Genomic DNA, 12392 nt, shown 5'->3' with positions numbered 1-12392 from the left:
CTGTTACGGGGGGCTGAGTCACTGGCTTACTGGTGCTCTTCCATGCCGTTCCTAGGAGGGGTGCGTCACCTGAGTGGGTTGAGTCACTAACGTGATCTTAAGTATGCTCTCTCTAATTCGCTCTCTCTTTTTCTCTTTCTTTCTTTCTCTCTCTCGGAGGACCTACGCCCCAGGAGCCTTGCGAACCAGCCAGAAGAGGACTGGCCACCCTTCATAGCCTGGTTCCTTTCTAGGTTTCTTCCTAGGTTCTGGCCTTTCTAGGGAGTTTTTCCTAGCCACCGTGCTTCTACACCTCCATTGCTTGCTGTTTGGGGTTTTAGGCTGGGTTTCTGTACAGCACTTTGTGACATCAGCTGATGTACGAAGGGCTTTATAAATACATTTGATTGATTGATTCATAAAACAAGCACTTTATAATGCACATTTTGATTGGAAATGAACTCTATCAGGTTGAAATTGTAAAGGTGCATTAACGAATAAGGCTTAAAAAGTTAGGCAATTCATTATAATTATCGTTACTATTATTTTATTAATATTAGGCCATGTTATTGGTATTTACTGTTATTTTATTAACATTAGGCCATCCTCTCTTTATGACAGCCTACATTGCTTTTATTCATTTCTTTTGTATGCTGATAGTGTGACGTTTCTGCCTACTGTCCTGCAGATACAGGCAACGAGGACCAAAACGTCTCTTTTTACAAAAATAATTTAACAATAGTAGGAAGCTGCTATATCTTCTAACATAAAGCCTATTTCTGAGTTATACAATAGCGTTACACATTACTAACTGGAAAGTGGACTTTTCCTACTATACCAACTAGGACAAATTAAGCTTATTTCTGAGTTATAGTATTAGGATCAACCGCTCCATCTCTCAACCGCTCCATCTCTCCAGGATCAACCGCTCCATCTCTCCAGGATCAACCGCTCCATCTCTCCAGGATCAACCGCTCCATCTCTCCAGGATCAACCGCTCCATCTCTCCAGGATCAACCGCTCCATCTCTCAACCGCTAAATCTCTCAACCGCTCCATCTCTCCAGGATCATCCGCTCCATCTCTCCAGGATCAACCGCTCCATCTCTCAACCACTCCATCTCTCCAGGATCAACCGCTCCATCTCTCCAGGATCAACCGCTCCATCTCTCAACCACTCCATCTCTCCAGGATCAATCGCTCCATCTCTCCAGGATCAATCGCTCCATCTCTCCAGGATCAGCCGCTCCATCTCTCCAGGATCAGCCGCTCCATCTCTCCAGGATCAACCGCTCCATCTCTCCAGGATCAACCGCTCCATCTCTCAACTACTCCATCTCTCCAGGATCATCCGCTCCATCTCTCCAGGATCAACCGCTCCATCTCTCCAGGATCAACCGCTCCATCTCTCAACCACTCCATCTCTCCAGGATCAATCACTCCATCTCTCCAGGATCAGCCGCTCCATCTCTCCAGGATCAGCCGCTCCATCTCTCCAGGATCAACCGCTCCATCTCTCCAGGATCAACCGCTCCATCTCTCAACCACTCCATCTCTCCAGGATCAATCGCTCCATCTCTCCAGGATCATCCACTCCATCTCTCCAGGATCATCCGCTCCATCATCAAATGAGGATGATGCGAAACATAAAACATTAGATGAGCTCTCCTTCTTCCACTCCTGATGTATGACCCGACAAGTCCTGATATCACTAATAATCCTGGAAATAGCCTCTTGGAAAGGAGGGTTTGGGATTTCTCCATCTCTCAACCACTCCATCTCTCCAGGATCAACCGCTCCATCTCTCCAGGATCAACCGCTCCATCTCTCAACCACTCCATCTCTCCAGGATCAATCGCTCCATCTCTCCAGGATCAATCGCTCCATCTCTCCAGGATCAGCCGCTCCATCTCTCCAGGATCAGCCGCTCCATCTCTCCAGGATCAACCGCTCCATCTCTCCAGGATCAACCGCTCCATCTCTCAACTACTCCATCTCTCCAGGATCAACCGCTCCATCTCTCCAGGATCAACCGCTCCATCTCTCAACTACTCCATCTCTCCAGGATCATCCGCTCCATCTCTCCAGGATCAACCGCTCCATCTCTCCAGGATCAACCGCTCCATCTCTCAACCACTCCATCTCTCCAGGATCAATCACTCCATCGCTCCAGGATCAGCCGCTCCATCTCTCCAGGATCTGCCGCTCCATCTCTCCAGGATCAACCGCTCCATCTCTCCAGGATCAACCACTCCATCTCTCAACCACTCCATCTCTCCAGGATCAATCGCTCCATCTCTCCAGGATCATCCACTCCATCTCTCCAGGATCATCCGCTCCATCATCAAATGAGGATGATGCGAAACATAAAACATTAGATGAGCTCTCCTTCTTCCACTCCTGATGTATGACCCGACAAGTCCTGATATCACTAATAATCCTGGAAATAGCCTCTTGGAAAGGAGGGTTTGGGATTTCAGAAAAGGATTACAGAAATGTGTATCAAGTAGGGTGGACCGACACACAAGGAAAGAGGAGGGCAAGTTAGTGAAACGAAAAGAGAAAGGGAATGGAACGAAGAAAAATGCTTTCTCCTAGGCTCCAATGTAAGGCCTCATAGATCTTTCCCTCAAACTCTATTCAACCGCTGTACACCACTTGTCACTTCAAAAGGTGTTGCCCTAGCAACTGCGGCACATGTTGCTGTTGCGTAAGGGAGAGTAACAGAGGTGGGGGAGAAGAGGTGTGGAAGGGTCTGGTTTGTTGCCCCAGCAAGAATAGGTAGTATGTGGGAGAGACGCAGAGCAGAACAGAATAGAGTAGAACAGAGCAGAACAGAGTAGAGCAGAACAGAGTAGAGCAGAACAGAGTAGAGCAGAACAGAGCAGAACAGAGTAGAGTAGAACAGAGTAGAGTAGAGCAGAGCAGAGTAGAGTAGAGTAGAGTAGAGTAGTAGAGTAGAGTAGAGTAGAGCAGAGCAGAGCAGAGTAGAACAGAGTAGAGTAGAGTAGAGTAGAGTAGAGTAGAGTAGAGTAGAGCAGAGTAGAACAGAGTAGAGTAGAACATAGTAGAGTAGAACAGAGTAGAGCAGAGTAGAGTAGAGTAGAGTAGAGTAGAGCAGAGCAGAGTAGAACAGAGTAGAGTAGAACAGAGTAGAGTAGAGTAGAGCAGAGTACAACAGAGTAGAACAGAATAATAGTGAATACATGAATACTATGAAATAACACATAAGTAGCCAACCTTTGCCTTGTTGACAGCTTTGCACACTCTCTTATTGAGATAGAGACAGCCAAGTCTCCATATATTTGGGGGGGGGGGGGGGGGGGGGGGGGGGTAGAGGGAGAGAGGGAGGGAGGGAGGGAGGGAGGGACAGAGAGAGAGGGAGAGAAATAGATGCCCAGGCTCTGAGCAGAGAAACAGGTCCAAGCCCCAACCTGCAACCTAGGAGGTATGTATCCGATGCTCAACATGCTCTGCTCACACCTACTGTGATGGTCCTAAATGCCAGAACCCTGACAAGAACCTGACATCCTCAGCACACAGGGGGACAAACACCTACCTGGAGCTGACAGCATTCCCTCCCCCATATTCCCCCCTAAACACAACTATGACAATATAACCAACAAAACGTGTCACAACTCCTGCAGCTCTCACATTTGTACATAGTCAAAGGTAGGCTTTGGGGGGACTCCTAAGGTAGGCTTTGGGGGGACTCCTAAGGTAGGCTTCGAGGGGACTCCTACGGTAGGCTTCAGGGGACTCCTACGGTAGGCTTCGGGGGGACTCCTACGGTAGGCTTTGGGGGGACTCCTAAGGTAGGCTTCGGGGGACTCCAAAGGTAGGCTTCGGGGGACTCCTAAGGTAGGCTTCGGGGGGACTCCTAAGGTAGGCTTCGGGGGGACTCCTAAGGTAGGCTTCGGGGGGACTCCTAAGGTAGGCTTCGGGGGGACTCCTACGGTAGGTACACCTATAGCTCATCTCTTGGCAGTAGTCCTGTAGACTACATTATCACTGACCTCAACCCAAAGTCTCTCAGAGCGTTCATAGTCAGCCCACTGACACCACTATCAGATCACAGCAAACTCACAGTCTACTTGAACAGAGCAATACTCAATCATGAGGCATCAAAGCCAAAGGAACTGAGTAATAATAATAAATGCTATAGATGGAAGGAGAATAGTGTGGAAATCTACAAAAAAACAATTAGGCAACAACAAATTCAATCCCTTCTAGACAATTTCCTGGACAAAAGGTTTAAGGATAAACCACTTCTCCAATCTTTTTGGCTCTATAACAAAGAACAAACGGCAAAATGACATACATGATCAATTACAAATCTTAGAATCAACTATTAAAGACTACCCGAACCCACTGGATTCTCCAATTACCTTGAATGAGTTACAGGACAAAATAAAAACCCTCCAACCCAAAAAGGCCTGTGGTGTTGATGGTATCCTTAATGAAATTATAAAATATACAGACAACAAATTCCAATTGGCTATGCTTAAACTCTTTACCATCATCCTCAGATCCCCAATATTTGGAACCAAGATATGATCACCCCAATCCACAAAGTGGAAAATGACCATAAGACAGACCACGTATTCAGCCTTCACAACCTAATTGATAAACAAACCAAAACAAAGGCAAAGTCTTCTCATGATTTGTTGATTTCAAAAAAGCTTTGGACTCAATTTGGCATGGCAAAGTACCCAACTGTCATACTTGAGTAAAAGTAAAGATACCTTAATAGAAAATAACTCAAATAAAAGTGAAAGTCACCCAGTAAAATCCTACTTGAGAAAGGTCTAAAAGTATTTGGATTTAAATATACTTAACTATCAAAAGTATAAATAATTTCAAATTCCTTTTATTAAGCACCATTTTCTTGTTTTTATTTTATTTACGGATAGCCAGGGTCACACTCCAACACCCAGACATCATTTACAAATTAAGCATTAGTGTTTAGTGAATCCGGGACGACCAGGGATGTTCTGTTGATAAGTGTGTGAATTGGACCATTTTCCTGTCCTGCTGAGCATTCAAAATGTAACGACTACTTTTGGGTGTCAGCGAAAATGCGTAAAAAGTTGTTGGGGAATAATCAGAATTAGTTGGTAACATAGGTAAGATGTTTTATATTCATCATATGTTTGTAAGTTACTTCTCATCAGAATGTTTATTTTTGTATAATACTGTGGCAATACTGTGCAGTCATCTGTTCTCTGTCAGGACTAAGTTACTTGGGCCGGAGAGAGGGAGAGGTCAAGCGTGTATCTCTTGGCTCCACAATGTCTGTGTGCCAGTCAATGTGTCTCTGTGATCTTGTCAAGATAGGATGGATTTGATATATGCCTGTTGATATGGAGGATTGGTTTATGGTTCTGAGTTTGAGAAAAGAACATAGTTTAGGAGACAAAGCTGAACAATAATTTATAGCCAATGCTGTCTGGCTATGTGTGTCTTTGCTATAAAGGATCTCAGTTGCAATGTGTAAGGGACTCTCAGAGAATTAATTTATAGACACTGAATTTATCTGAGAGTCACAGAGTTGTGATGGAGCTCATATAATTAAAGATGGACTTTGCGATAACTCTGACTTGTGTGTGGTTTGCTCTCATGATTTGGTAAATACAGGAAATTTCCACGACAAAGTACATCATTTTCTTCAGGGATGTAGTGAAGTAAAAGTAAAAGTTGTCTAAAGTACAGATTTCCCAAAAAACAACTAAAGTAGTAGTTTAAAGTATTTTTACACCATTGGTCTGCTATACAAATTGATGAAAAGTGGTGTTGGGGGAAAAACGTACGACATTATACAATCCATTTAGACAAACAAAAAGTGTGCGGTTAAAATTGGCAAAAAAAACACATTTCTTCCCAGAGGGCCGTGGGGTGAGACAGGGATGCAGCTTGAGCCCCACCCTCTTCAACATATATAACACATTTCTTCCCACAGGGCCGTGGGGTGAGACAAGGCTGCAGCTTGAGCCCCACCCTCTTCAACATATATAACACATTTCTTCCCACAGGGCCGTGGGGTGAGACAGGGATGCAGCTTAAGCCCCACCCTCTTCAACATATATAACACATTTCTTCCCACAGGGCCGTGGGGTGAGACAGGGATGCAGCTTAAGCCCCACCCTCTTCAACATATATATCAACGAATTGGCGCGGGCACTAGAACAGTCTGCAGCACCTGACCTCACCCTACTAGAATCTGCAGTCAAATGTCTACTGTTTGCTGATAATCCCCAACCAAGGAGGGCCTATAGCAGCACCTAGATCTTCTGCACAGATTCTGTCAGTCCTGGGCCATGACAGTAAATCTCAGTAAGACCAAAATAATGGTGTTCCAAACAAGGTCCAGTTGCTAGGACCAGGAATTCAAATTCCATCTCAACACCGTTGCCCTAGAGCACACAAAAAACTATACGTACCTCGGCCTAAACATCAGAGCCACAGGTAACTTCCACAAAACTGTGAACGATCTGAGAGACAAGGCACGAAGGGCCATCAAAAGGAACATAAATTCACCATAACAATTGGGATCTGGCTAAAAATACTTGAATAGTTATAGAACCCATTGCCCTTTATGGATGTGAGATCTGGGGTCCGCTCACCAACCAAGAATTCACAACATGGGAAAAACACCAAATTGCATGCAGAATTCTGCAACAATATCCTCAATGTACGACAGAGAGACAGAGAGAGACACAGAGACAGAGAGAGACAGAGAGAGAGAGAGAGAGAGAGAGAGAGAGAGAGACACAGAGACAGAGAGAGACAGAGAGAGACAGGGAGAGAGAGAGACAGAGAGAGAGAGAGAGAGAGAGACAGCAACAGAGACAGAAAGACACAGAGAGAGACAGAGACAGAGAGAGAGAGAGACATAAACAGAGAGAGACAGAAAGACACAGAGAGAGACAGAGACAGAGAGAGAGAGAGAGACAGAAAGACACAGAGAGAGACAGAGACAGAGAGAGAGAGAGACAGAGAGAGAGACAGAGACAGAGAGAGAGACAGAGAGACAGAGAGAGACAGAGAGAGACACAGAGAAAGAGAGAAAGAGAGTGTGTATTTGTACAGTTATACTATACCTCTCCCACACCAGTCTGCAGGATCTTCAGTCCCGTCTCAGACTCCAGAAAGGTCTTCTCAGACACTGACAGAGACAAAACCACAACAAACAGAGCCAACAGTTATCATTCATGAATATCAACATACTATTCTGTCTGAGCCCTATGAGCCCTGGTCAAAAGTAATGCGCTGGAATAGGGTGCTATTCTGGATGCACAGTCTGTGCTGTCAGCTCCTATGAGGCTCAGAGTGAAAGGAATTGTGGGTTATATACCACACCTAACTAGAATCACCAGAAAAAGGACAGGGAAAGGACAGGGAAATGTTGACATCAGTACATGTCTCTCTCAACCCAGCCAGGGTCTAACTTTTACATTCAGCTGGAGTACTGCCACAGACAGACCGCGGGAAATATATATTTATAGCTCTTCTTCTAAGGCTCTAAAGATATTTTATTTTGTCACTAAATTGAATAAATAAAAAAACAATTATAATTTCCTCTCAAGAGTTTCTCAAAGAAATAGTTCTGATGTTAACATACAGTTTTTCTGATTTCCTGACATTTAATCAGAGTAAGAATTCCCTGTCTTAGGTCAGTTAGGATCACCACAATATTTTAAGAATTTGAAATGTCAGAATAATAGTAGAGAGAATGATTTATTTCAGCTTTTGTTTCTTTCATCACATTCCCAGTGGGTCAGAAGTTAACATACATTAAATTAGTATTTGGTAGCATTGCCTTTAAATTGTTTAACTTGGCTCAAACATTTCAGGTAGCCTTCCACAAGCTTCCCACAAAATTTTGGGTGAATTTTGGACCATTCCTCCTGACAGAGCTGGTGTAACTGAGTCAGGTTTGTAGGCCTCCTTGCTCGCACACATTTTTTCAGTTCTGCACACACATTTTCTATAGGATTGAGGTCAGGGCTTTGTGATGGCCACTCCAATACCTTGATTTTGTTGTACTTAGGCCATTTTTCCACAACTTTGGAAGTGTGCTTGGGGTCATTGTCCATTTGGAAGACCCATTTGCAACCAAGCATTAACTTCCTGACTGATGTCTTGAGATTGCTTCAATATATCCACATCATTTTCCATCCTCATGGTGCCATCTATTTTGTGAAGTTCACCTCTCCCTCCTGCAGCAAAGCACCCCAACAACATGATGCTGCCACCCGCGTGCTTCACGGTTGGGATGGTGTTCTTCAGCTTGCAAGCCTCCCTCTTTTTCCTCCAAACATAACGATGGTCATTATGGCCAAACAGTTCTATTTTTGTTTCATCAGGCGAAAGGACATTTCTCCAAAAAGTTCAGCTTTGTCCCCATGTGCAGTTGCAAACCGTAGTCTGGCTTTTTATGGCGGTTTTTGGAGCAGTAGCTTCTTCCTTGCTGAGGGGCCTTTCAGATTATGTCGATATAGGAGTTGTTTTACTGTGGATATAGATACTTTTGTACCTGTTTCCTCCAGCATCTTTACAAGGTCCTTTTGCTGCTGTTCTGGAAATGATTTGCACTTTTCGCACCAAAGTAGGTTAATCTCTAGGAGACAGAAGGCGTCTCCTTCCTGAGTGGTATGACGGCTGCGTGGTCCCATGGTGTTTATACTTGCGTACTATTGCTTGTACAGATGAACGTGGTACCTTCAGGCGTTTGGAAATTGCTCCCAAGGATGAACCAGACTTGTGGAGTTCTTGGCTGATTACTTTTGATTTTCCCATGATGTCAAGCAAAGAGGGACTAAGTTTGAAGGTAGGCCTTGAAATACATCCACAGGTACACCTCCAATTGACTCAAATGATGTCAATAAGCCTATCAGAAGCTTCTAAAGCCATGACATAATTTTCTGGAATTTTCTAAGCTGTTTAAAGGCACGGTCAACTTAGTGAACGTAAACTTCTGACCCACTGGAATTGATACAGTGAATTATAAGTGAAATAATCTGTCAATAACAATTGTTGTAAAAATAACTTGTGTCATGCACAAAGTAGATGTCCTAACCGACTTGCCAAAACTATAGTTTGTTAACACGAAATTTGTGGAGTGGTTGAAAAACGAGTTTTAATGACTCCAACCAAAGTGTATGTAAACTTCTGACTTCAACTGTATATATAAGGAAATGTTAAACAATGGTTGAGTTAAATTAGAATTTTAGGATTGGATGAAATGTAGGGATTAGAAAATGTTCAGAGCCTAGAGAGCTGTCTGGCTGCTGATAGAGGTAAATTACCAGAGCCATACAGACCCTTGGGAAAAGTAGTGCACTGTATATGGAATAGGGTGGCGGTTGGGACGAAACCCCCAAAAGAATGAATCCCAGACCTAGTTTCATTATCTCTGTCTTTCTGTCTCCCTCTTGGGCAACATTTTAATCTGTGAGCGAGAGGGCTAGAGGGGAAAAGAAAGACAGACAGACAGACAGACAGACAGACAGACAGACAGACAGACAGACAGACAGACAGACATGTTAGAGACAGACAGACAGACAGACAGACAGACAGACAGACAGACAGACAGACAGACAGACAGACAGACAGACAGGTTCTTTCTCACCAGCCTTCTCAGCCACGTCCTCTGCACTCATATTCTGAGGGTTTTGCCTGATCCTGAACGTCAGGGCTGGACCCACAACACTGGAGCAACATAGCAAGCAGGGAAACGGGTATTATTGACTTACTGTATATACTGCCACACACAGTCATACAGGCAGACACACACACACGGTGACCGTACAGTACCTGATGTTGATGAAGCTGCTGGTAGTCAGGTGAATTCTCTCTGCCAATAGTTCCAGTAGTTTCACCCCATCATACAGACTGAGAGGACTGGAGAACAACAATTACAACAATGACAACGACAACAATGACAACGTGCAATTAAGACATTACATTCATCAACAACCATATGCCCTTAGAGTCTAGACTTAAAATTATAATATTAAATATACTAAAACATCCTGCTCTGCAGAGGTAATGATATAATTGCCTTATGCAGTATCATTTAGATATCATAGTATCATTTAGATATCATAGTATCATTTAGATGAGTAAAAAAAATGCCAAGTATCAGTATTAAGGACTAAGGTACGAGTCATAGCTTTATAGACAGCATGAAGGACTAAGGTACGAGTCATAGCTTTATAGACAGCATGAAGGACTAAGGTACGAGTCATATCTTTACAGACAGCATGAAGGACTAAGGTACGAGTCATAGCTTTACAGACAGCATGAAGGACTAAGGTACGAGTCATAGCTTTACAGACAGCATGAAGGACTAAGGTACGAGTCATAGCTTTACAGACAGCATGAAGGACTAAAGTACGAGTCATAGCTTTACAGACAGCATGAAGGACTAAGGTACGAGTCATAGCTTTACAGACAACATGAAGGACTAAGGTACGAGTCATAGCTTTACAGACAGCATGAAGGACTAAGGTACGAGTCATAGCTTTACAGACAGCATGAAAGACTAAGGTACGAGTCATAGCTTTACAGACAGCATGAAAGACTAAGGTACGAGTCATAGCTTTACAGACAGCATGAAAGACTAAGGTACGAGTCATAGCTTTACAGATAGCATGAAAGACTAAGGTACGAGTCATAGCTTTACAGACAGCATGAAAGACTAAGGTACGAGTCATAGCTTTACAGACAGCATGAAAGACTAAGGTACGAGTCATAGCTTTACAGACAGTATTAAGGACTACGGTCTGAATCCTAACTTGTATAAGAGATCCACACAGTAAGTTACCAGAACAGACCTCTGGTTGGTGACGATGTATCCATACTCCTCCCTAGCTGCCGTTCCCCTCTCAGCAGCTGGTAGCCCTGCTGGGACATTGGAGCTTTTCACCTTCTCTTTCACATCCTCCACAGAGACAGAGGAGCCCTTGGCGGTCACACTGACCCCTATAGTGGGACTAGTGGCAGCAGGGGCCAGGGTAGGGGCCACATCAGCTACCGAGGTAGAGGAAGGAGAGGGGACAGGGAGGGGAGCATTCTCTCCTTTGTTGGACACGGTGTCACTGTTTTTAAGCATCTGCTGTTTCTGTGTAGAGGACACCCAGAGACACCAAGAGACAGGACAATGACCACGATAGCAGCATTATAATATATATACCTAACGTCATGCAATACCACTTAGTACTGTATTTCTGATCTGAACATACCTCCTTCGGTGTGATCGGTTCATTGGTAAACGGGTCTGAAAAAAGAGAATAAAGAGAGCATTAAGATGATTTACAGGAAATTACTAATGTGTAATTCGTTCATTATTCAGTGATATTGAACGGCGTAGTCCTTCTGTGTGCAGACAGATGTACTGGGCTGGCCTTGTTACGCATCCACCATAGTTTTTTGGAAATGTGCAGAAAACGACTGATCCAACCATTCTGACTGCTCATGAGAACAGGATGGTCCAACGAGGCAAGAAAAGACTAATATGAGAAGAGAATATCCGAGCCAGAACAGTTGTGAGTCAGATCAGAACAATGGTCCTCAGCCTGCATCTGCTGTAGCACCATGGTCAGACAGACAGACAGACAGACAGACAGACAGACAGACAGACAGACAGACAGACAGACAGACAGACAGACAGACAGACAGGTCTGTGGTACCTGCGTTCTCCTGGTCGTCAGCCTTCATCCTTTGTAGCACCACAGCAAGTCTGTAGAGCTGCTGGGGGGTCAGGTCTCTAGGATCAACACCGTACATCTCCAGGGTCTCCACCATACGCTGTAGGATAGACTCTACACAGATAGACACACAGAAATGACAGGTTAGTCTCAGTGAACTGTCAGGGCCAGGCTAGTCATAGTAGACTGTAGTAAACTGTCAGGACCAGGCTAGTCAGAAGAGATAGCATGGCCAGGTTAGTCAGAAGAGATAGCAAGGCCAGGTTAGTCAGAAGAGATAGCATGGCCAGGTTAGTCAGAAGTGATAGCAAGGCCAGGTTAGTCAGAAGAGATAGCATGGCCAGGTTAGTCAGAAGAGATATCAAGGCCAGGTTAGTCAGAAGAGATAGCATGGCCAGGTTAGTCAGAAGAGATAGCATGGCCAGGTTAGTCAGGAGAGATAGCATGGCCAGGTTAGTCAGGAGAGATAGAATGGCCAGGTTAGTCAGAAGAGATAGCATGGCCAGGTTAGTCAGAAGAGATAGCATGGCCAGGTTAGTCAGAAGAGATAGCAAGGCCAGGTTAGTCAGAAGAGATAGCAAGGCCAGGTTAGTCAGAAGAGATAGCATGTCCATGTTAGTCAGAAGAGATAGCAAGGCCAGGTTAGTCAGAAGAGATAGCATGTCCATGTTAGTCAGAAGAGATAGCAAGGCCAGGTTAGTCA

At 44.4% G+C, this 12392-nt stretch overlaps 1 protein-coding gene across 2 annotated transcripts in view; it reads right to left on the bottom strand.

The window, feature by feature from the left end:
• Positions 1–12392, bottom strand: part of LOC110502189 (receptor-type tyrosine-protein phosphatase-like N) — a 90845-nt gene that overhangs the window by 24311 nt on the left and 54142 nt on the right. For both annotated transcript variants that reach the window (XM_036959458.2, XM_036959457.2), the window contains exons 7-12: positions 11672–11803; positions 11225–11259; positions 10817–11103; positions 9795–9881; positions 9610–9689; positions 7079–7143 (exon numbers count right to left, since the gene is read on the bottom strand). In XM_036959458.2, coding sequence (XP_036815353.2) covers positions 7079–7143; positions 9610–9689; positions 9795–9881; positions 10817–11103; positions 11225–11259; positions 11672–11803 — 686 coding nt within the window. The remainder of the gene's footprint in view (positions 1–7078; positions 7144–9609; positions 9690–9794; positions 9882–10816; positions 11104–11224; positions 11260–11671; positions 11804–12392) is intronic.

This window comes from Oncorhynchus mykiss, chromosome 22 (assembly GCF_057628025.1).
Source record: "Oncorhynchus mykiss isolate SJ-2025 chromosome 22, ASM5762802v1, whole genome shotgun sequence".
In the NCBI taxonomy this organism is placed as follows: Eukaryota; Metazoa; Chordata; class Actinopteri; order Salmoniformes; family Salmonidae; genus Oncorhynchus; species Oncorhynchus mykiss.
The sequence above is the reverse complement of the archived record's forward strand: the minus strand, read 5'-3'. Positions and strand labels throughout refer to the sequence as shown.